At 37.7% G+C, this 24,194-nt stretch overlaps 1 protein-coding gene across 3 annotated transcripts in view; it reads right to left on the reverse strand.

The window, feature by feature from the left end:
* The window catches only part of Macrod2 (mono-ADP ribosylhydrolase 2), a 1,801,573-nt gene that overhangs the window by 7,901 nt on the left and 1,769,478 nt on the right, over positions 1-24,194 (reverse strand). For all 3 annotated transcript variants that reach the window (XM_070006718.1, XM_070006720.1, XM_070006719.1), the window contains one exon: positions 5,067-5,144. In XM_070006718.1, coding sequence (XP_069862819.1) covers positions 5,067-5,144 — 78 coding nt within the window. The remainder of the gene's footprint in view (positions 1-5,066; positions 5,145-24,194) is intronic.

Raw genomic sequence — 24,194 nt, forward strand, 5'->3', positions numbered from 1 at the left:
CCACATTACTTGCCTTTACTCTAACAAGGCAGAAAGGAGAGAGTTGCCTATGACACCATTCTTCCAACTCTAAGAAATCCAGCATGGAGAAGAGAAGCCTTCTGCTTGGTATGGACAGAAATTAAGTCCAGACTTTGAACTTAAAAACCAGTACTGGGCTGGCCAAGGTAAAATTCAATGTGGGAAAGGCCTAATAAGCCCTACTTTAACTATGCTCAATACCTGCATGCTGAACCTTGGAACAATTAGACTAGATGGCTGACTGCCTTCACCATGCCTCCTCCAATGTAAGGTGGTAGACTGGAAGTAAAACAGACTTAAGTTTTGATTGTCTTTGCCTCTTCAGCAAATGGTTTGGGAAAACTAGATATCCACATTAGAATACTGGATCCCTATCTATCTCTCACCATACAGTAAAATCTTAAAAAAACAGACTAATATTAGACCTGAACATCTGAAACTACTACAGGAAAACACAGAGTAAACATAGAAGATCTGGCAGCACTTTTCTGGATAAGACTCCAAAGCTCAAGAAATAAGATCAGGAATGACAAAAGACATGGAATTAAAGAGCTTCTACCAGGCACTGGCTTCAGGAGGCTGATATGTGGAGTATCATAGTTCAAAGCCAACTCAAGCAGCAAAGTCCACAAATTTCCAAAATCAACAACAAAAACCCAAGCTAAAGTTGGAGCTCAAGTGGTACAGCACCAACCATACAACCATGAGGCCCCTGAATTCCATTTCTGATACCAGCAAATAGGACCCCAAGCTTATGCACATCAAAAAACACAATCACTGCAAGGAAGAGACAGACTACAAAAGTATTTCCTAGCTATCAGCAAAGAGATTAATAACCAGAATATATAAAGAGTTCTATCAAAGCAAACAAAATACCAAAAGCACCAATGATCCAATTAAATTGAATGATTGTTGTCAAAGAAAACAAAGGGCTAATAAATACACAGGGATGATCAACATCCCTGGCCATAGAATAAAACCACTGATTACTATCTCACCCCAGTCAAATTGTTATCAGCAAACCACAAATTCTAGCAAGCATGTGGGAAAAGGAACCCTTAAACACTGTTGGTCAGAATAATAACTGGTGCAACCACTATGGAAATCAGTATGGAGGTCCTCAAAAACTAGTAACAGATTTACCATATTTTTTATATAACTTCTGGGCTTATATTTTAAGAAATATAAATCAGGCTTCATGGACTCATCTGCACACTCATGTTTATTGTAGCATTGTTCATAATAACTGAGCTAAGTCCCCAACAACAGATGAGTAAAGAAAATGTAGCATATATTCATAATGTAGTATTTTCTAGTCATAAAGAATGAAATAGTGTCTTTTAAAGGTAAATGGAGCAATGGGTGGACACAGGAATGGAGGAAGGAAGGGTGAACAAATGTAGTCATCATATTCAATATATACTATGTAAAAAATGAACTATGATACTTATGGGAAGAGATGGGAGGGGGGAAATGTGGACAGTGAAGGAAAGGGTAACATTGGCCAAGAAGCTTATGCTCACAACATGACATGGAATGGTAACCCCTTTGTATAACCCCATCATTGTAATTTTTGTCAGTCGTGGGGCTTGATTAATTGTAATTTTTTTAATGTGAAAAAAAGGGAAATGGATAGAAGTAAAGATCGTCTTAAGTGAAATAAGCCAGGATCAGAAAGACAAAATCACATGTTTTATTTGAAAAATCTAGACCTAAAACGCACACACACATACACACACACATACACACACACACACACACACACACACACACACACACACACACACACACACACACACACACACACACACGACAAGAATAGAAATGTGGGAAGTTTGTTGAAGATAGATTAAAAGATAGGATAGGGTAATGGGGAGTGAAACATATTAAATTATATTTGTGTAATCTATGGGTTAAATGACATAATGAAACCCTCTAAAACTAAAAAAGTGTGGGGAAAAGGGGGACTCTAGAGAGAGACAAAATCCACAAAAATAGAAAACAAGCTAGGCAACAGTGGATCATGCCTGTGATCCTTGTTATTCAGGAGGCTGAAGATGGAGGTTTGAAGCTCAACATGGGCAGACAGATTTGAGAGACTCTTACTTCCAATCAACCAGCAAAAGGCTGGAAGTGGAAGTGTGGCTCAAGTGGTAGAGCACCATCCTACAATAGAATCAGCCAAGTGAGATCCTGAGGCCATTAGTTCAAGCCCCAATACTGGCACCTGCTTCAAAATTAAACAAATGGGATTAAACCAAACCAAAATGCTCTGCAAAGAAAAGCAAACAATCAACAGAGTGAAAAGTTACAGAATGGGAGAAAATATTTGCAAGGTATTTATTTGACAAGTGATTGATGTCCAGGTTAGAAGTAATTCAAATTTGATAGCAAGGAACAATCTAATTTAAAAATGGGCATAAAACCAAACAGACACTTCTTAAAAGAAGACAACAAATGGTCACAACAGGTACAATGAAAAATATTCAACATCACTAATCATTAATGAAATACAAATTCAAACTAAGAGAACGTATCATGTCCTTGAGAATGGCTATTATCAAAACCACTGAAGACAACAAATGCTGCCAAGGATGTGGAGAAAATGGAACCTGAACATTGTTGGGAGTGTATAGCTTCTATCCTGGCAGCCTACTCATGGTATATATACCAAGTAAATGAAATTACTATTCTGATGACACAATTTCATGTTTCTACTCATTGTAGTAAAGTAGCCAAGAAACAGAAAAACACATGGGTCTCTTAGCTTATGAATGAATAAAGGAATGTACATAGATGCCATGGAATTATTATTCTGCTCTTTCGAAGGGTGATTTCTGTCATTTGTGATAACATACATGGAGTAGAAACCATTAGGTTAATGGAAATAAGCCAGGCACAAAAAGACAATGCATGGCTTTACTTCTTTGTATAATCTAAAAAAATTTTTGATCTGATAGAAAATTGTGTATATGCCACAGAATTAAGATATAAAAAAGGAGTACATCGAAAGAGGGTGAAGATCAAAGGATGAACCAATGCAACAGTGATACTCACAAGACAATATTTTGGAAATGAACTTTACAACTTGGGAGGCATTAGGGGAGAGGGAAAGTGGGAGAAAATGAAGGAGGGGGTAATAATGTTTGACAAGAAATATAATCACTACCTTACGTATATAACTGTAACCCCTCTGTACATCATCCTGACAATAAAATTTAAAAAAAGAAAGAGGGTATAAAGATGTTGAAAGAATGGCATAGATCAAGTTTATGTATACATAAACTTGTATGTTAAATGGCAAAAACCAAGGTCAGCAGATACCCTAAAAATGAAAAGCAAAGGGAGGGGTGGGCGAGAATGTTGAATGGGTAACATGGATCAGGATGTACTATTCATAAACTGCTTTATTGAATGGCAACTCCTTCCAATAACAACTTAAAGATAATGAAAATATTGGAAAAAATATATTAAACATGGGATGGTACTGAGCAGAGATAAGAGTCTGTGGGGTTGGGCAGGGAGAGGGAGATGCTGATTAGTGATACCAAGATGCAGAAAGATGGAAGCAAGTAGTTCTGGCAGGCTGTTGCATAATAGGTTACCTATTGATAACAATAATGTATTATATATTTCTGAAAGCTAGAACAATGGAAATTGAAAGTTTTTTGCCAGGAAGAAATGACAAGATATTTGAGATGAGTATATTTAACGTGATTTAGACGTTATATAAGATATATGTGTATTGAAACATGATTCTTCAAACATTTGTATTTTTATGTACCACTTGAAAATAAAAAATAAAGTAACTAAAAAAAAGAAAATATATCAACAAAGCCAAGAGTCAGTGGCTCACATCTGAATCTTAGTTACTTAAGAGGCTGAGATCTGAGGATAGAGTTTGGAAGCCAGCCTGTGCAAGAAAGTCCATGAGGCTTTTACCTCCAATTATCCACCAAAAAGCCAGAAGTGGAGCTGTGGCTCAAGTGGTATTGTGCTAGCCTTGAACATAAAAGCTTAGAGACAGCACCTAGGGCTTGAATTCAAGCTCCAGGATCCACATGTATGCGTGCACATGCACACACATGTATGTATGTGTATACACACACACTACAACAGTTGATTACTTAAGGCTGGTTTCTTAGTTATATGGCCCAATGGAATGAAATAAAAATCGTGTCTGCAGAAATAGTATCTCTTTTTTAATGAAAGTAATGCTATTTCAAAAGGTGTTCATTATGGCTCTGTAGGGGCAAGGAGATAGTCATATACCCAAGGCTTGGGATCTTTAGGTGCCTTTGATAGTAGATAATGATTTAAGAAAGTTGCCAGGCGCTGCTGGCTCACGCCTGTAATCCTAACTACTCAGGAGGCTGAGATCTGAGGATCACAGTTTAAAGCCAGCCCAGGCAGGAAAGTCCGTGAAACTCTTATCTCCAATAAACCACCAGAAAACTGGAAGTGGTGCTGTAGCTCAAGTGGTAGAACACTCGCCTTGAGCTGCAGAGAGACAGTGCTCAGGCCCAGAGTTCAAGCCCCATGACAGACAAAAAAAAAAAAGAGAAAGTTTTCTGTCAAATTATTGTGAGACACTCTTAACGAGTCACTATATCTTTGGCCAAGATATCTGATGTCATGTGTGGAGGTGAACAATGGAAGCATAAGAAAAAGCTCATCCCAAATTCAAGCTAGAACTCCATCTAAATGCTCCGGATAGGCAAATACCTCCTTCGGAAGTAAGGGATATTTCATGAAGCTCCCCAGGTAGACCCTTGGAATTACTCATTTTGCCTTTAGTACCATGAGATATATTTAAACCAAGGCACAGGCTATTAAAAAAAGAAATGAACAGCAGCTAGTGTTTAAATAAAATAAAAAGGAGAGACTGCCATTTTTCATATTTCTTAGTTGAATTTTCCTTTTGAAATTTACTTTGTTCTAACTAAACATGTTTGCTCCTGAAACAGATTGTTCTCCTAATCCTACATTATATACAGGAAAGACACCAGATTTATAGTTTGAGCACAGGTAGCTCAGAAACTTACCTTCAGGACCTGTGGCATTTTCTGTGTCACTGGAGTCTTGGCTTTTCACAGACATAGCAGGTATGTCCTCGCCTTCAGCTGAAAGAGGAAAAGAAGAAAATCCCTGATTAATAGAGAATTATATAACAGCCTGACTGCCAATTGTTCTGTCACCCTCCATTGCCCTCTTCAATTTAAAAATACTCCTGGGACTCAACTTTTCATGCAGTGAAAGTTAAAGGAGGGAACAGTGGGTTGAGTTGCTTGAATACTTTAGAGTTATCTTCGAAGTACTCTTTTAATTTGTGAGATAATTAGATACATATATGCACAATTTCTCAAATTAGAAACCTGGTACCAGAGGAGAAAGAAAATGTAGTTTAATCAGCACAATGTACAATTTAAATTTAAAGGAAAGATTAAGGAAAAAGTATGTGTGAAAGAGAAAGACCCAGACCACTGGGTGTGGGGGGGGGGAGAAGGGGGGAGGAACTGATTTTGCCTCAGGCATGCCTAATAGCTGAAAGATTTATTCATCTACCTATGTATTTGCCTGTTACTGTTTAAACACACATGAATGACTTAGTTGCCTCCATATCTTCTTAAATGCTGTTGCTCTGGATTCCTAAGTATTGACTCTGATCTTAACATCCTTAAAATCTATTGAGACCAATTCTGTATATGTTCAGCTGCAGGAAGGTCATCCACTCCTGGTGGTTGAAGCTGTCTAATGTGCTTACATATAATAACAAGGAGATTGTTGTTCATATTGTGATTTACTTTCTAGATGTCCAAATGACTACAAATCGACTTCTTAGTTACATTTCTTTATATTTTCCTAACTTGATGAACAAAGACATTGGCAATGCAGGTAAAATGCTAGGAATGGGATTATTCAATTTTTTTTCTTTTGAATGGAGAATATGTTAAACCCGGTGTGCCCATAAGTGAAGATGGGAAAGATCCAGCATGTGATTTCTCAAAGGAAGAGACCTGTGCAAAGAGTTTGCAGTATTTATTAAACTGACCATCAGAAGCAATGATGGAGAGATGACTCAGCCTTTAGCTTGGGTGGATGAATGGTAGAGAGGTCAGAAGTTGAAGGCATAAAATAGAAGCAGAGTGCAAAAAGATCAAAGAAGCCAGGACTAAAGTACAGAATCATGTAAGTGGAGATGTTATACCAGCTTTTGCACTGATTGGGTAAAGAGAATTGAGACAAAAACATGTGCTTGGGTGGCAGCAATGTAGAATAACACCGAGGAGATAAGAGAAGATGACAAAAATAACACAGTAAGTTTTTGGATGGAAAAATACCTTGAGAAATATTTTTTAAACGTTACAGACTGAACAAAAATATTTGCATGTTAATATAGATAATGTCATTATATAAAGAGCTTCCAAAAGATAGAAATGGAAGTCAAAAATGTAATGGAAAAATATGCAAGAGACTTGACAGATAGTTCATAAAAGAAATAATTGCTTGTACATATGGAAAACATTATTCCCTTTGACAATTATGAAAGAAATGCAAATTAACATTACATTGAGAAAGGTATTTCTGTCTAAGGTTAACTGTCATCAATCAGAATAACCCTCCTATGAAGAACAGCCAGAAACACTAGTTAGATTATTAAAAGGAGTTATTTTATGGCACTGAAAAACTACTACTACAGCATAAACTTTATGGGGACCCAAAAGCCCCTGGGAACTATGAGTGGGTACAAGAGATATGAGTGGATGGCATATGTATTGTATTTTCACAATAAATTTAAAAAAGAAAAAAAGAACAAGTCACTGAAAACTAAGAGAATTAATATATAGACACACATCAGAACTTTAGAAATTGTAGAAATACTTTAAAATAATGGTCAATATGTTTAAGAAATTGGAGCCAACTTGAAGAATATTCATGTCAAGTGAGTTTATAAGAGAACAGAAAACTATAAAGCCAGATGATAATTCTAGAAACACACACACACACACACACACACACACACACACACACACACACACACATACACACAGAGGTCTCTAAATGTATGTATGTATGAATGTAGATGTGTATGTATGTACCTGTCTATATATCTGTCTCTCTTAAGGATTTAATAAGTGTTCCATAGGTGTATTACATCACAGACACAGTTGAAGAGGGGATTAGTAAACTAAAAGGCAGATCAGGAGAAAATGTAAATGAAGACTGCAGATGAAAAACACTAGTGAGAATGGAGGCAACATAAGGTGGGATCTGTCTTCATGTGTAAAAACACATGCTTTTGCCCTTCATGGGTCAAAAACAAAAGATAATGACTATATACCAAATGATATCAATCCATTGTTTCTGGATGTCTAACTTTAATGCAAAAAGAACCTCACTGTGCCAGTCATAAAACTGCTAAAAACCACCAGCAGAAAATGTAAAACTATCAATAAAACTTGTAGATGAGTTTAATAAAAATAATTAGTTCAGGGATAAGGCAATCATATTATTTCAGTACTAAACAAAAAGTATCTTTTACCTAAAATTCCATCCACTCTTTCTTTGATTCATTGTGAATCTAGTTTTTACTTAGGAAATTTCCATCTGTACCTAGGAGTGCTAATGCTTCCCCTATCCTTTCCTGTAATATTTTCATGGTTTCTAGCAGTAGTTTGAGGTCTTTGATAAATTTGGAATTGATTCTGGTGCAGGGTGATAAGTAAGGATCTAGCTTCGGTTTTATGCATATAAATAGCCAATTCTGCCAGCACCATTTGTTTAAGAGGCTGTCTTTCTTCCATCCTGTACTTTTGGCTCCATTATCAAATATTACATGGCTATAGATCTGTGGGTTCATTTCTGGGTCTTCTGTTCCATTGGACCTCGGGCCTATTCTTGTGCAATTACCGAGGTGGTTTTATTACTACAGCTTTGTAATAGGGTTCAAAGTTTGGTATTGATATTCCTCCAACACTGTTATTACTGCTAAGGATTGCTTTTGTTATTTAGAATCTTTTATTATTCCATATGAAGTTTTGTATTGCTTTCTGTACTTCACTGAAGAATGTGGGATTACATCAAAGTTTCTGCATGGTAAAGGCATACCTAATAAGGTAAATAGAAAGCACACAGAATGGGAAAAGATTATTTTTACTAGATATGCATCAGACCAGAGACTCATATCCAAAGTATACTTAGAGCTCAAAAAATTAAACCCCCTAAAGATTAAACCAATAAAAAGAAAAATCAACCCAATTAATAAATGGGCTAATGACTTAAAGAAAAACTTGTCAACAGAAGAATAGCAAATATACACATGAAGAAATGTTCAATATCTCTGGCCATAAAGGAAATGAAAATCAAAACAACGTTGACATTCTACCTTATCTCAGTTAAAATAATCATTATCAAGAAAAGTAACAATAATGCTGGTGTGGGTGAGGCCAAAAGAGAACACTAATACACTTCTGGTGGGAATGTAAACTTGTTCAACCACAATGGAAAGTTGTATGGAGATTCTGCAAAAGACTAAACATAAAGCTTCCCTCTGACCCAGCAATTCCAATCCTGGACATTTATCCAATAGACCACAAAGAACCACTAAATCTATCAGCACAACCATGTTCATTGCAGCATTGTTTACCATAGCCAAAATATGGAATCAGCCAGATGCCCTTCAATAGATAAATGGATCAAGAAAATGGAGTATGTAAACACAATGGAATTCTACTCATCCATCAGGAAGAATGGTATGTTGTAAGGAAATGGAAAGACTTGGAAAAATTACATTAAGTGAAGTAAGCCAGACCCAGAGAAAGAAAAATAGGTTTCATGGTTTCCTTCTTTTGTGGTAGATAGAATATGCTTATAAATCTACAGGTAAACACATTGGATGGTTAAAACAATACACTGGGAAGGGGGATTAAGATGGGGACAGGACAGTAGGGAAACACCACAGCTATCTCCAACCAAATAGAGTTCGAGTTCCAACACTCAGTTTCCCCAAGAGACCAACAACAGCAAAAAGCTGAACACCCAGAGAAAAACAGGAGGTGAAAATAAAAAAAGAATAGAAAGAATTTCAGGATGGAAAATTGCAAAGACCCTTCACTCTCACTGGCAGAGTGGCCCCAGCATCATCCTGCCAAAATCACTCCAGGTGCTGACCTGGAGAGTGTAAACAGAAACAGAAACCTCGGAGCTCAAAACCTGTGCCAAGACCCCTCCCCAACCCCTTGCCAGGGAGCAGCCCTGTGCCATCCCCAAAGCCTTCCCCCTCCCCCCACCACAGCAGTCCATAGGAGGATGGTGCAAAAAACACCCACAGCGCAGACCCAGATAGTATAAACAGAGACAGAGATGGTATGAAACACAGACCCATGAGCCACTACCACCCAGACCAGGCCACAATCATCTCAACAGAACTCAGAGCATGGTGGCAACCAGCAACCTGCAGTGCACAGAAACAGTGATCTGCCACAGCACCACTGGACAGCTCCCAACCAGTTCCAGGATAAGTGAGTACCCCACAGGGGACAGCCTCCCCCACAACCAAGGGAGAATAGTGCTGGCAGTAACCCCAGAGCTTGACCTGAGCCCCTTCCCCTACCACTTGGACTACATATCCCTCTAAAACTGGGAACCTTGCAAGTGCCCCGCCAGCCTGTGGAGCACACTCAGACCTCCAGGCTTGAGCAAAGTGCCTCTGGGAAGGAGCTTAAACACTCAAACTGGAACAGTGCCGTTGTGCCATAGCAGCCAGCAGAAGAAGAAATCTGAACTGAGGACCCTGGGCTGTGTACCTTGGGCAGGATACCCAGTAGCACAGGTCCCACCTGAGCCCAACCAGAGTGTCCCAGGCTGGGGACCGGGTGCCAGGACCAGCTCTGGGGATCGGGTGCCTGAGCTGCATAACCCACCTGTCCCAATTTCAGTCAGAAGCTGAATGCATGCCTTAGCAGATGGGGAAAGCAAGGAACCACACCCCCTGGGAATCGGTCCTGTGACAGCAAAAGGCCTGTGTGTTCAGGGCAGGAGAACCAGAAGCCCAAATCCCACCAGAGACTGATTTGTATATCCCAGTCTGGGGATTGAACAGCTCAGGTCACCAGCACCTGATTATAGTCAGGAACTCATAGCAGACTCCAGCAACTGGGAGAATGCACTCAGGTCACACGATCTTGCCAACAGCACCCCTAGGAGGGAGCACAAACAGTCTAGGCTGCTTAGTCCTTGGCTGAAGGTGGGAACTGCCTGTGATCTCCAGAAGAAAGCTGAGAGTCTTATGTGGGTCAGACTAGCATCTGGAAGTCGGCCTCTTCCCCCAACAGAACCAAGACCAGATACAAACTCTCTCAGCCAACCCAGGACTGAGAGCAAGCTTCATCAATTGATTCAGGAACCAACCAAGAAACAAGCAAAGACAGCCACGTATTGACCAAAACAGCCAGATTTTTGGATTAGTCTCCAATAATCCCTGAATTCCCATGTGACAATTACAGTGAAAAATTACAAGATTTATCAATAACCAAGATAGCAATCCATCCCCAAAGGCCAGCAGCCACCCAGGAAAGAGCCCCAGTGGAAGCAAAACAGGAATGGAAGACAAACACTAAATCCAAGAGATGTTAGAGGCAATGACTCAAGAATTAAAGCAAGAAATAGATCAGAAATTTAACAAAGAACTGAATTATAAAAAGAGATGCAGGATTTCGAACAGGAGATTCATTCGAAAATAGATGCAGTAAACACTTTGCTAAGAGATGAGATTAATACTCTGAGAACCAACATAGACCTCATACATGGTTCAATTTCCTCCATGCAAACCACAATGGAAGCCATACTTAACAGAGTGAATGGAATGGAAATTAGAATATCAGATGCAGAAGACAAAATGCAGCAACTGGAAAAAAGTCACAGATATGGATAAATCACTTAAACTATGCCAAAGGGAAGTCCAAGAACAAGCAGACAGTGCCATGAAATTTTAGCCTTTGTTTAATTGCAGTGGACAAAGGCTAGGAATACCAGAACAAAGGAAGGCAACACCTATTCAATAAGATTATCACTGAAAATTTCCCCAATCTTAAAATATAACATCTTACCTACCTAACAGAAGCATACAGAACACCTAACAAGCAGGATCCCAGGAAGAACACTTCTAGGCACATTATAGTAAAAATGATAGATCTGAATAATAAAGAAACAATTTTGCATGCAGCAAAAAATAAAGAAAAATCTATACTATAATGGGAAAGAAAATCAGAATCACTGCATATCTCTCCACACAGACACTGAATACAGGGAAAGCCTGGGCAAGTACTATCTGAGACCCAAGAACCAATAACTGCCAACCCACAATGGTATACTCAGCAAAGCTAGCATTCACATTTAATGGAGAAACTAAAATTTTTAATAGTAAAGAAAAACATCAACAATAAGCCAGAACTTCAAAGAATATTAAGAGGGGGAATACAACATGAAGAAAACAATCAAGATCAAGGATCCACATCAGACAGATATCACTAGAAGTCCAACTTAGTAAGCACAGGAGGAAATGAAAGAAGGAAAACTTAGGAAAGCAAGAAAATGACAGAAAACAATGCATCTCTCTATAATGACCATAAATATTAATGGGCTCAATTCACCAATCAAGAGAAAAAGAACTGCAGATTGGATCAGAAAACAAGACCCATCCATTTGTTGCCTTCAAGAGACCCACCTCACAGCCAAACATAAAAACAAACTCCGAGTGAAGGGATGGAGGAAGATCTACCATGCAAACGCTCCCAGCAAGAAGGCAGGAGGTGCCATCCTGATATCTGACAAAATAAACTTTTCATTAAAATCAATACAAAAAGACAAAGAAGGACACTACAAAATAATACAGGGAACAAGCCATGAAGATGATATTACTCTTATCAACTTATATTCCCCAAACATTTGTGCACCCAAATATGGTAAGCAAATACTCTCAGACTTACAGAAAAAATAGATCCAAATACAATAATACTAGGAGACTTTAATACCCCACTTTCACCAAAGGACAGGATTACCAACCAGAAGATTGGCAAAGAAGCCACTGAAATGTTGCCACATTTTAAGCAGAATTAATTGACATCTACAGAGTTTTCCACCCTACAACAACCCAGTACATTTTCTTCTCAGCAGCCCATGGAACTTTCTCCAAAATAGATAATATCTTAGTTCATACAAGGAATTTAAGCAAATACAAGAGGATTGACATAATCCCCTGTGTTCTATCTGAGCACAGCAGAATCAAGCTAGTTCTCAATAACAAAGCATACCATAGAAATTTCTCAAATAAATGGAAATTGAGCAGCACACTTCTGAGTAAGACCTGGTTAACAGAAGAAATTAAAGAAGACATGAAAAAAGTTCCTACAATTCAATGGAAATGAATAAACATCACAAAGAAATCTGTGGACATGGCAAAAAGCAGTCCCTAGGGACAAATTTATTGCTCTCAGTGCACATATCAAGAAAATAGAGACAGACCAAGTAAATAATCTCATGTTGCAACTAAAATTGCTAGAAAAGCATGAAAAAATTGAACCTAAAGTTACTAGACAAAGCAAGATAACCAAAATAAAGAGCTGTTAATTAATGAGATAGAGAATAAAAAACTATAAATAAAATTAATAAAACAAAAGCTGTTTTTTTTAAATTTTATTTTATTTTATTTGTGAACATACTGTACAGAGGGGTTACAATTGCATGGGCAGGATAATGCGTACATTTCTTACCAAGCACTGCAGCCTCCTCCTTTGTTTACCCTGCACATCAAAAGCTGTTTTTTTTTAAAAAAAAAAAAACAATAAAAATGATGGACCTTTGGCAAGATTAACTACAAAAAGAAGAGAGGAAACCCAAATCAGTAAGATCAGGGATGCCATGGGAAAAATTACCACAAATACCCCAGACATCCAAACAACTATAAGGATTTCCAGAATCTATACTCACTAAGGAAAGAAAACCTAGCAGAAATAGAATTTTTAGAGAAATACAAATCGCCCAAACTGAACGAAGAAGAAATAAATCAATTAAATAAAAGAATATCTTACAAAGAGATAGAGGAAGCAATGAGAATTCTTCCAACAAGGAAAAGCCCAGGACCTGATGGATTCACTACAGAATTCTATAAATTCTTTAAAGAGGAACTCTTCCAAGAAATAGAAATACAGGGAGCTATCCCAAACTCATTCCATGAAGTCAGTATCACTCTCATCTCCAAACCATACAAAGACCCAACAAAAGAGAGAACTACAGACAAAGCTCCTCAATAAAATTTTAACCAACAGAATCCAGGAACATATAAAAAAAATAATACATTACACTCAAGTAGGCTTCATCCCAGAAATGCAGGGATGGTTTAACATACATAAATCAATAAATATAATCCAACACAACAACAGATCCAAGGTCAAGAACCACATGATTATCTCTATTGATGTGGAAAAGGCTTTTGATGAAATACAACATGCATTCATGTTTAAGGCTCTGGAGAAAATAGGAATATAAGGAACATTCCTTAAAACAATAAAAGCCATATACAATAGACCAATAATCAATATTATACTTAATAGGGAAAATCTACAACCAATTCTCCTAAAATCAGGAACAAGGCAAGGATGCCCACTGTCTCCACGCCTCTTCAATATACTCCTGGAATCCTTAGCCAAAGCAATAAGGCCAGAAAAAGACATTAAAGGGATCTGCACAGGGAAGGAAGAAGTTAACCTATCCCTTTTTGCAGATGACATGATACTATACCTCAATGATCCCCAAAACTCTACCCTCAAAGTCTAAGAACTTATAAATTACTTCAGCAAAGTAGCAGGACACAAAATTAGCCCACAAAAATCAGTTGCTTTTCTGTATGCCAGCAATGTACAAGCAGAAAGGGAAATCAAGGAAACAAACCAACTAACAATAAAAAAATATTTAGGAATTAACCTAACCAAAGATGTAAAGAACTATTTAATGAAAACTATAAAAACTTTAAGAAAGAAATTATAGAGGAAACCAGTAAATGGAAAGTCCTTCCATGTCCTTGCATAGGCAGATTTAATGTAGTGAAAATGGCCATACTGCCAAAATTGATATACAAATTCAATGCAATTCCCATTAAAATCCCAATGACATTCTGAAATAGAGCAAACAGTCCAAAAGTTCATATGGAACAACAAAAGACCTAGAATAGCCAAAACAATTCTAGGCAAAAATGATAACATGCGAGGGATCTCAATGCCACACTTCAAACTCTACTATAGAGCCATAATAACAAGGCGGCTTGGTACTGGTACAAAAACAGACTTGAATACCAATGGAGTAGATTAGAAGATCCAGAAATAAAACTGCATGCTTACAGTCAGCTGATATTTGACAAGAAAGCCAAAGACATACAGTGGAAGAAGCACAGCTTCTTTAACTACTGGTGCTGTGAAAACTGAGAGGCCACATGCAGAAAACTAAAAGTGGACCCCAGCCTGTTACAATGCACTAACATCAACTCAAATGGATTAAAGACCTTAACATCAAGCCTGAAACTCTTAAACTACTGCAGTACAGAGTAGGAGAGACACTTGAGCTTATAGACACAGGCAGGAACTTCTTGAACAAAGTCCCAGGGTCACAAATTTGAGAGAGACTCGACAAATGGGACTACCTTAAAATAAAAAGTTTCTGCACAGCTAAAGACATAGCAACCAAACTAGAAAGATAGCCAACTAATTGGGAAAAAATATTCACCAGCAATATATCAGACAAAGGCCTAATATCCAGTATATACAGGAACTCAAAAAACTATTCCCTCCCATACCTAACAAACCAATTACTAAATGGGCAAGGGAACTAAAGAAAGACTTATCAGAAGAAAACATAAAAATGGCAAAGAAATACATGAGGAAATGTTCACTATCCCTGGTTGTAAAGAAATGCAAATAAAAACAACCCTGAGACACCACCTTACTCCAGTCAGAATGGCCCGCATCCTAAATTCAACCAATGACAAATGCTGGAGAGGATGCAGAGAAAGAGGAACTCTATTACACTGCTGGTGGGAATGTACACTAATACAACCACTTTGGAAAGCAGTCTGGAAGTAACTCAGAAAGCTTAATATAGACCTTCCTTACAACCCAGCCACACCACTCCTAGGCATCTACCCTGAGCAACAGGAACCAGGATACGAGGACACATGCATCTCTATGTTTATTGCAGCACTGTCCACAATATCCAAGATATGGAAACAACCCAGATGCCCCACTACAGATGAATGGATCCAAAAATTGTGGTATCTATATACAATGGAATATTATGCAGCCATTAGAAAGGACAAAATAATGACATTTGCTGGAAAATGGATGGAACTAGAAAAATATCATTTTGAATGAGGTAAGCCAAAAGCAAAGAGACAAATGGCACATGGTCTCCCCTGCATGTTAAATACAAAACGTAAGGAGATGAGACAAAGTAAACAAGACTTGAGAAACAAAGAACCTCCACTCATCTGGTCATATTATTACTAAATGACCCCATGCTGATGACCACATATATGGTATATATGCACACATCTGAGGGAAACTAGGAGGAGGACACAGAATCAGAGGGAAATGGGAAAACATACAACAGGGGGACCAATCAGCTGCACTGGACATTGATGAAAACAAACTAAGCAACTCAATGGCAGCAATGGGAGGGAGGGAATGAGAGGGAAGGAGGGAACAGCTTACATTAAGCAAAAGGAAAGAAATGTACATATAACCCTGATGTGGAACAAATAGCACTATTGTCAAGGCTCATAAAATTCCTAAACATTATAGACCACAATAATGATAATTTGCCCCATGAAGGTTAGGATATGTTTGTGACTTTAAGTATCACTATCTCACAATACTATGAAATTTGTAAAATTTATGTAATCACTTGATCACAATAAAAAAAAAGAAAAAAATACACTGGTAAATCATAAATTTTACAAGACTCTAGGCATTTATCCACTGTGAGACCATACTCTTAGGAGAGTAACACACAAAGGTGCAAAGCCTATGTGCATTTGATCATATAAAATAATAATTATCAAAATGAAATCCAGGAAATGGAAACAAGAAGTTTTTTGTTTGTTGCTATTTTCATTTTATTCTCTTTGTGTCTTGTTTATCTGTCTTTGGGAGGGTAAGAGGTAGAAATGGTGGAATAAATGGTGAATAAATGCAGCAGTGGTACTCTCTGGAAACTATGTTGAAAATGAACTATACAACCTGTGGGAGGGATGGAGGGAAAAACTGAGAGAGGCTGAGGGAAGGGGCGATGTTGAAATGTAACCTTTATCTGACTTATGTAACTATAACCCCTCTGAATATCACCTTTATAATAACAAAAATGCATGAAAGAAAAAAATTCCATACCGCAACAAAATTTTGCAAATTTGTGTTTGAAATTTCAAGAAAAAATGGCATAAAACTTATCAACAGCAGACCTACATTGATGGAAAAGATATTAAAGAAAATACTGGCTATCTGAAAAGATTTTAAGTTCTCAATGCAAATGATTTTTTGTGCAGAACACTAAATGTACAAAGTGGCATAACTTAAAAAAAAAAGACAGGGAATTCAATAGAAAATGAGCAAGAGACCAATACACTTGTCTACAAAAAGGATGTTCTGGCCGGTTACTGAGTCTTTAAAATAATTTATTTTTATCAATGTTTCCTGTCTGTATGGGATTCTATCCTAAATATACTATTGTTACCTCATAAGAAATGATTACTATAAAGGGAAAATTAATAGTCCTACTTCTACTTAAACTTTACTAACTTGACTTTGTTCTTAGGGTTCTTATTTTTGCTGGGATAATGGTACCTGTGGCTGAATGTAGGGACCTTGAAGAGATTTTCTATAGTTAGTAACCCTATGACATTACTATGGAGAAACTCCTTTATCACCGTGGAGAGCTTTCTATCGAATAGGCAGGATGCTAGTGTAGTAAACAATGCTTGAATCATTTCAAGAGCTACAAGCTGGGTGGCATGGCTCACACTTATAATTCCAGCTGCTTGGAATAGAGAGAGGAGGAGACCAGGAGAGAGGGAGAAAGGAAAGAGGGGAGAGAACCACCATGAATGAGCATAAGCTAACATGACAATCTTAGTTTGAGGCCAATCCTGGAGACTCCATATGAATGAAAGGTGGGCACATTGACACATACTTCTCTTCCCAGCTATGCAGGAAGAATTTAGAGTAGGATTATGGTCCAGGTAAGCCTGGACATACCTCTGAGATCTTATTCAAAAATACCTAAAACAAAAGAGGGATGTAGAAGTGGTTCAAATGGTAAAGATTCTGACTAGCAAGTACAAGATAGTAAGTTGATACTCTAGTACCACCAAAACAAAAAAAAATCTACATGAGAAAAAGGCAAACTACAAAAGGCAATTCAAAAATAGCAAACTTAACTTGCTTCTCTTTTATCTCTCCTTTAACCTTCTTTTTTTAAGTAGGAGTTTGCTTTCTAAGATTTTATTTAATACCATATATGTTTATGGTATGTATGTATGTACATGTAGCATGAATATAGGATTATGTGCATGCATTGGCAGGCCTATATAAATTGTCATGTGCATGTGTTTATGAGTGCAAGTGTATGGGTAGGACATTTCTAAAACTGGAGAAGAACAACAGACATTTGTTATTCAGACATGCAAGTAGAAATGGTATTATCCTAATGGCTTCTATCCTGCTGAGCAATGCAACTGAGTATCCCAGAGAAATGAGTCCATTTCACACAGACAACAGAATCTGATAAACAAAAATTGCCTCTACTGCCTATTTATTCCAATTTGTCTGACCCTTCCCCATTTTGATTGCTGCTGTTTGAAACACAAACAAGAGGTATATTTCAGACCTCCTAGCAGGAGATAAAAGGTGTTGAAATGGAAAGAGTCTGGGACATTCAGTTCCATTTTTATTTTCAATTACCAACTGCAACTGTTCTCCTCAAAGCCTTGATTACAACATCCTTTTGTAGGTCAGAGGCTTTACATAAAAAGTGATAAAGGAAGTGGGTCTCACCACAGAAGAACAGTGAGTTATACAGAATGCTATCTATCAGACCTTTTATTTTCCCCGTCCTGGGGCTTAAACTCTGGGCCCGGGCACTGTCCCTGAGCCTCTTTGTGCTCCAGGCTAGTGCTCTACCACTTGAGCCACAGCTCCACTTCCAGCTGTAGTTTATTAGCAATAAGTCTCACAGACTTGGACTTTCCTGCCTGGGGTGGCTTCAAACCTATCCTCAGATCTCAGCCACTGGAGAAGCTAGGATTACAGATGTGAGTCACCAGATGAATATGGAGCAATGTTGAAATATTGTCCAAGACTGTCTTATTAGTTTTATTTATTATAAATGTAGAATGGGAAATGAATTGTTTTTCAAATAAGTTGTTGCATAGGCAATAGTGTACAGAGAGTATGTACTTCTCAAGACTTGGGCATATTCAGTTGAAATGGTGTTGACTCAAATTCAATGTTCTTGAACCATCTTGTCTGTGTTTGCCATATCTGTGTTCTAATTTCACTACTATAATAATTAATTGATTACTCATAAACATTCATTTCCAACCTGCCTCTTCCATAGTAGTCTACTTCACTTTCTATTGACATTGTATTTGGCCATGAAATTTCTTATGGTTAATGGGATATTAGTAGAACTAAGTGAAGGAGAGATGGGAAATGCATTTGCACAGTTGGGTCTTTGCCTTTTCTGCTCTTGCCTTTTACTTCAATAAAAATGTACTTTATCCAGGTGCCAGTGGCTTATGCCTATAATCCTAGCTACTCAGGAGGCTGAGATCTGAGGATCATAATTCAAAGCCAATCTGATCAGAAAAATCCATGAGATTCTTTTTCTTTTTTTTTTTTGTCAATCGTGGGGCTTGTCTGGGCCTGAACGCTGTCCCTCAGCTCTTCAGCTTAAGGTGAACACTCTTCCACTTGAGCCACAGTGCCACTTCTGGCTTTCTGGTGGTTTATTGGAGATAAGCGTCTCATAGACTTTCCTGCCTGGGCTGGCTTTGAACCATGATGTTCAGATCTCAGTCTCCTGAGTAGCTAGGATTACAGGCATGAGCCACCAGCACTGGGCTTCATAAGATTCTTTTTTTTTTAATTGTGAAAATACCATAAAGAGGGGTTACAATTATGTTGGCAAGATAATAAGTACATTTCTTATCAAGCATTATTGTCTCCTCCTTCGTTTCCCCTTCCCATCCCTTCCTGTCTTTCATGAGATTTTTTTTTATCTCCAATGAAGTTCCAAAAATAAAATGTCAGAAGTGGGGCTGTGGTTCAAGGGGTAAAGCACTAGCTTTGAATACAAAAGCTCAGAGATAGCATCCAGCCTCAGGACAAGCAACACAAAAGAATATACTTTATAAAACAGCTGGTTGAAGAGATGAAACCAGGACTCAATTCATAGCTTGATGTGCTTTCTGCTCCACATTAGTTGTAGTTCATCTTAAGTACCATGAAGAAATAAACAGATGATTTTTATTCTAAGCTTATGGGATTAAAAATTGCTTGGTATACAGCATTATTGGAATACTAGCTAATATATTTTATTGATTTAATCATAACATTGTTTAATTTTGTTCAATAGAAATTATACCTATGAAATTACAAGTTTGATTTATATTATATCTTTATAAAACAAAATAATAATTATGCTATCTGTCATCTAAAACTTTGACAAATACTGAATTAATTAAGAGAGACCCTAGTTTAAACCTCAGAACCAATTTAAAAAATGAGAATTTTTCAAGTTGTACTTTGCTGCTGAAAGGTACTGAAATAGAAGAAAACTGGTCTTGGACTTTAGGCCATCGGTCTAACTCCCAGGCTTAAATGGAAGAGGACTATTGACACAAATTTAGAACTTAAAGAGTCTCCAGTTCTTTTTATGCTACTGATTCTGAGGGAAGATGAGCTTAATTAGACCTTTCTTTGCCCTAGACTGACAAATTCACTAACCAGTTCTAGAATCCAAGCGTAGCTAAGAGAGATCAAGGAATGATTTAGTGAGGACAGGCAGAGGGTAAGTATAAACACAGACCTAAAAGAGAAGTTGAATCTTGGCACCATACTAATTACAGGCATTATATGCGTTATACATTACACGATGTTGTACTGAGTCAAATTGAACTTCATATTCAGATCACTAACTGTATTTAATATTATCTTAAAAGTCAGTCTTACCCTATATTGAGTCTAAGAAAGCACTGTTGCCTTTCAGAACTGTATTTCTTTTATTATGATTATACATAATTAGCGTTCTTATGCTGTAACGGAAAAACTAGTACATATCCAAAATAAAATGCCACACCTATCATTGTTACTTTGGAAAAGATTTATTATTTTCAGTTTGCAAAGATAAATTGGGAGACAAAGATCCAATGCACAGTGATATACACAAGACAGTATGTTGGAAATGATCTGTACAACTTGGGCATGGGGAAGAGTAGGTAGGAGAAAAATGAGGTAGGGAAGGGGTAACAAGTTTTGACACAAATGTACTTATTACCTTACTTATATAACTGTAACCCCTCTGTAAATCACTTTGACAATAAAAAAAAGATAAATTGGCCTGCCACGAAAAAACTTAAAGTTCATATATAAAGTTTGTAAGTATGTGTCCATTTTTCTTTTAGTTTTTACATTTTCAGTTGGAGGTAGGCTGTAATCACCAAGAGTAGCTCTCTCTCTTTTTACTTTTTTTGCCAGAAGTTAATTGTTAATTTTTATTTATTTATTTTTTTAATTGTGAAAATACTGTACAGAGGGGTTACAATTACATGGGCAAGATAATGAGTACATTTCTTATCAAGCATTGTAGCCTCCTCCTTTGTTTCCCCTTCCCATCACTTCCCATCCTCTCCTGCCCCCCCAATCCTCCCCTCCCCTTCCCCTCTCCCCCGCCCCGCACCAAAGTTGTGAAGTTCGTTTTCCACATAACCACTTGTACATCTCATTGTTGCAATGGGTCCACCTGTATTCCTATTTAAACGATTTGTTTTTCCCCTTCCCCTCCACAAATTATACCAACATCAAATACAATGAAAGCAGGGGTTATACTGTGGGGGAGGGACATACAAAGCAACAAAGAAATAATCTTATAAATGTGTTAGAAACAATCCCATGAAAGAAAAAAAAACATTTGAATACATATCTTAGGGTTCATTTCCCTAACATCACCTTATCTGACCTTTTCTGCTTGACTCAGACATATACTAGTTATTGCAAATAAGGGAAACCATGGGACCTATGTTTCTTTGCACCTGGCTTACTTCACTTAATATAATTTTTTCCAAGTCTTTCCATTTCCTAACAAATGAAGCAATGTCATTCTTTCTGATGGAGGCATAGAATTCCATTGTATATATATACCACATTTTCTTGATCCATTCATCTGAGGGGCATCTGAGTTGGTTCCATATCTTAGCTATAGTAAATAGTGCTGCAATAAACATAGTTATACTGGTAGCTTTAGTGTGGTCTTGTTTGTAAACATTTGTGTAACTGCCCAAAAGTGGGATTGCTGGGTCATAGGGGAGCTCTATGTGGAGTCTTTTGAGGAACCTCCTTACTGCTTTCCAAAGTGGTTGAACAAGTTTACACTCCCACCACCAATGCAGTAAGGTTCCCTTCTGTCTATATCCCCTCCAGCATCTGTTGTTTTTAGAGTTCTTGATTTTAGCCATTCTAACTGGGGTGAGGTGGTATCTCAATGTTGTTTTGATTTGCATTTCTTTTATGGCTAGGGAGTTTGAGCATTTCTTCATGTATCTATTGGCCATCCTTCTTTCCTCTTCAGAGAAGTTTCTCTTTAAGTCTTTAGCCACTTATTTATTGGGCAGTTGTTTCTTTGAGGATTTGTTGTTGGGGGATTTAATTTTTTGAGTTCCAAGTATATTTTAAATATGAGACCCTTGTCCTTTGTATGGCTAGTGAAGATCTTCTCCCAATCTGTGGGCTTTCTATTGATCTTGCTAGCTATGTTCTTTGCCATGCATTGTGAAAATGGCAATACTTCCCAAGGCTACCTACAAATTCAATGCGATACCTATCAATATTCCAACCTCATTCTTCAATCAAATAGAAGAGGCAATCCAAAATTTCATATGGAACAATAAAAGACCCCGAATAGCAAAAACGATCCTCAACAGAAAGAACAGTGCTGGAGGAATATCAATACCAAATTTCAAACTCTACTACAAAGCCATAGTAATCAAAACAGCTTGGTACTGGCACAAGAACAGACCTCAGGACCAATGGAATAGAATTGAAAACCCAGAAATGAACCTAAAGACCTATAGCCACCTAATCTTTGATAAGGGAGCTAAAAAAATAGAATGGAAGAAAGACAGCCTCTTCAGTAAATGGTGCTGGCAAAATTGGTTAACTACTTGTAGAAAACTAAAGCTAGATCCTTATATATCACCCTGCACCAGAATCAACTCCAAATGGATCAAAGACCTCGGAGTCAGAGCAGACACTCTGAAAATATTACAGGATGGAATAGGAGAAACCCTAGGTCTTGTTGGCACAGGCAGAAATTTTCTTAAAAGATACCGAGAAACATAACAAATCAAAGAAAGGTTGGACAAATGGGATTGCATGTAATTGTTAATTTTTTAACGCACAAACAACTCAAAATAAGCCAGATGATTTTAACCCATTTTTCTGTATTTCAAAAGAATTTCTATCTGGGAGCTGCTGGCTCATGCCTGAAATCCTAGCTACACAGGAGCCTGAATTCTGAGGATTGTAGTTTAAACCCCAGCTGAGCAGGAGAGGCCATGAGACTCTTATCTCCAAGAAATCACCAAAAAAGCTAGAAATCATAGTATGGCTTAAATGGTAGAGCACTAGCCTTGAGCAAAAAGGAGCCTAGGCCCTGAGTTCAAACCGGAGGACCAAGGGGAAAAAGTGCATTTCTAGTTTTTAATCTCAGCATGTAGCTGTCTAGGTTGTTTTTCTATCCTTCCTCTTCAGTCATTCATTCATTCAAATACTGTAGTTTGTACTCATGGCCTTATACTTGCTCTACCACTTGAGCCTTTTGTTGTTTTAGTTCTTACTCATAGGGTGTTATATTTTTGCCCAGTGGGCCAGCTTAATATAGTGATCTTACCTTTTGACTCCCTTACAGTTAGTTAGAATTATAGGCAAGATCCATCACCACATCTAGATTATTTGTCAAAATGGATTTTCTGTAATTTTTCCATAGACTGGCCTCAAATGGGGATTCTTCTGCCCTCCTGCTAAGTAATTAGGACTACAGGTATATCCTTATCTCCTTTTCTGTTTACTGAATACTCAATCACTCATTCACTCTTTGCTTTGTTTCTTCCCTTTTCTTTTACTTTTTTTCCCCTTTAAGACTGAAATTTGAACTTGGTATCTGACATTTTTACTCACTGGCTATGTTCTACTACCTGAGCCAGGCCTCCAACCCCTTTCTCCTTTCTTCCTTCCTCCTTTCTTTCCTGAATTTAAAGTTTGTTATTATGCAGATCTTGCTTTATGAAAATTTAATGGAAACAAATTACCATTTAATTAAATGCATGCTATTTTTTTTAAAAAAAGCATGCATTAATTTTCAAGTAGAAAAATAGAAAAAGTTCAAGAAATCCAGTTCTTAAAAAAAATCTAGGGCTGGGAAGATGGCTCAGTGTTAGAGCATTTGCCTTGCATGCCTGAGGCCCTGGGTTCGATTCCTCAGCACCACATAAGCAAAAAGAAAAAAGCCAGAAGTGGTGCTGTGGCTCAAGTGGTAGAGTGCTAGCCTTGAGCTGAAGAGCTGAGGGACAGCGCCCAGGCCCAGAGTTCAGGCCCCACAACTGGACCTCCCCCCCCCAAAAAAAATCTAGTGATGTTAAACAGTAAACAGAAATGAACACTGATATGTGATAACTTTCAAACTGCCCTGAAAAGTCTCAAAATGTCCTAATTTCTGATAATCTCCTTTCCCCCAAATAACACATATAACCCAGTCTATACTGCTCCACATGGTCCTCACACTCCTGCCCTACTGACCCCCATCTCTTATTTACATAAACTGGAGAACTTAAATTCAATGCAGTGGTCTTTCCATAT

This window comes from Dipodomys merriami, unplaced genomic scaffold, assembly GCF_024711535.1.
Source record: "Dipodomys merriami isolate MVZ:Mamm:240054 unplaced genomic scaffold, mDipMer1.0.p SCAF_7, whole genome shotgun sequence".
NCBI classification, from domain to species: Eukaryota; Metazoa; Chordata; class Mammalia; order Rodentia; family Heteromyidae; genus Dipodomys; species Dipodomys merriami.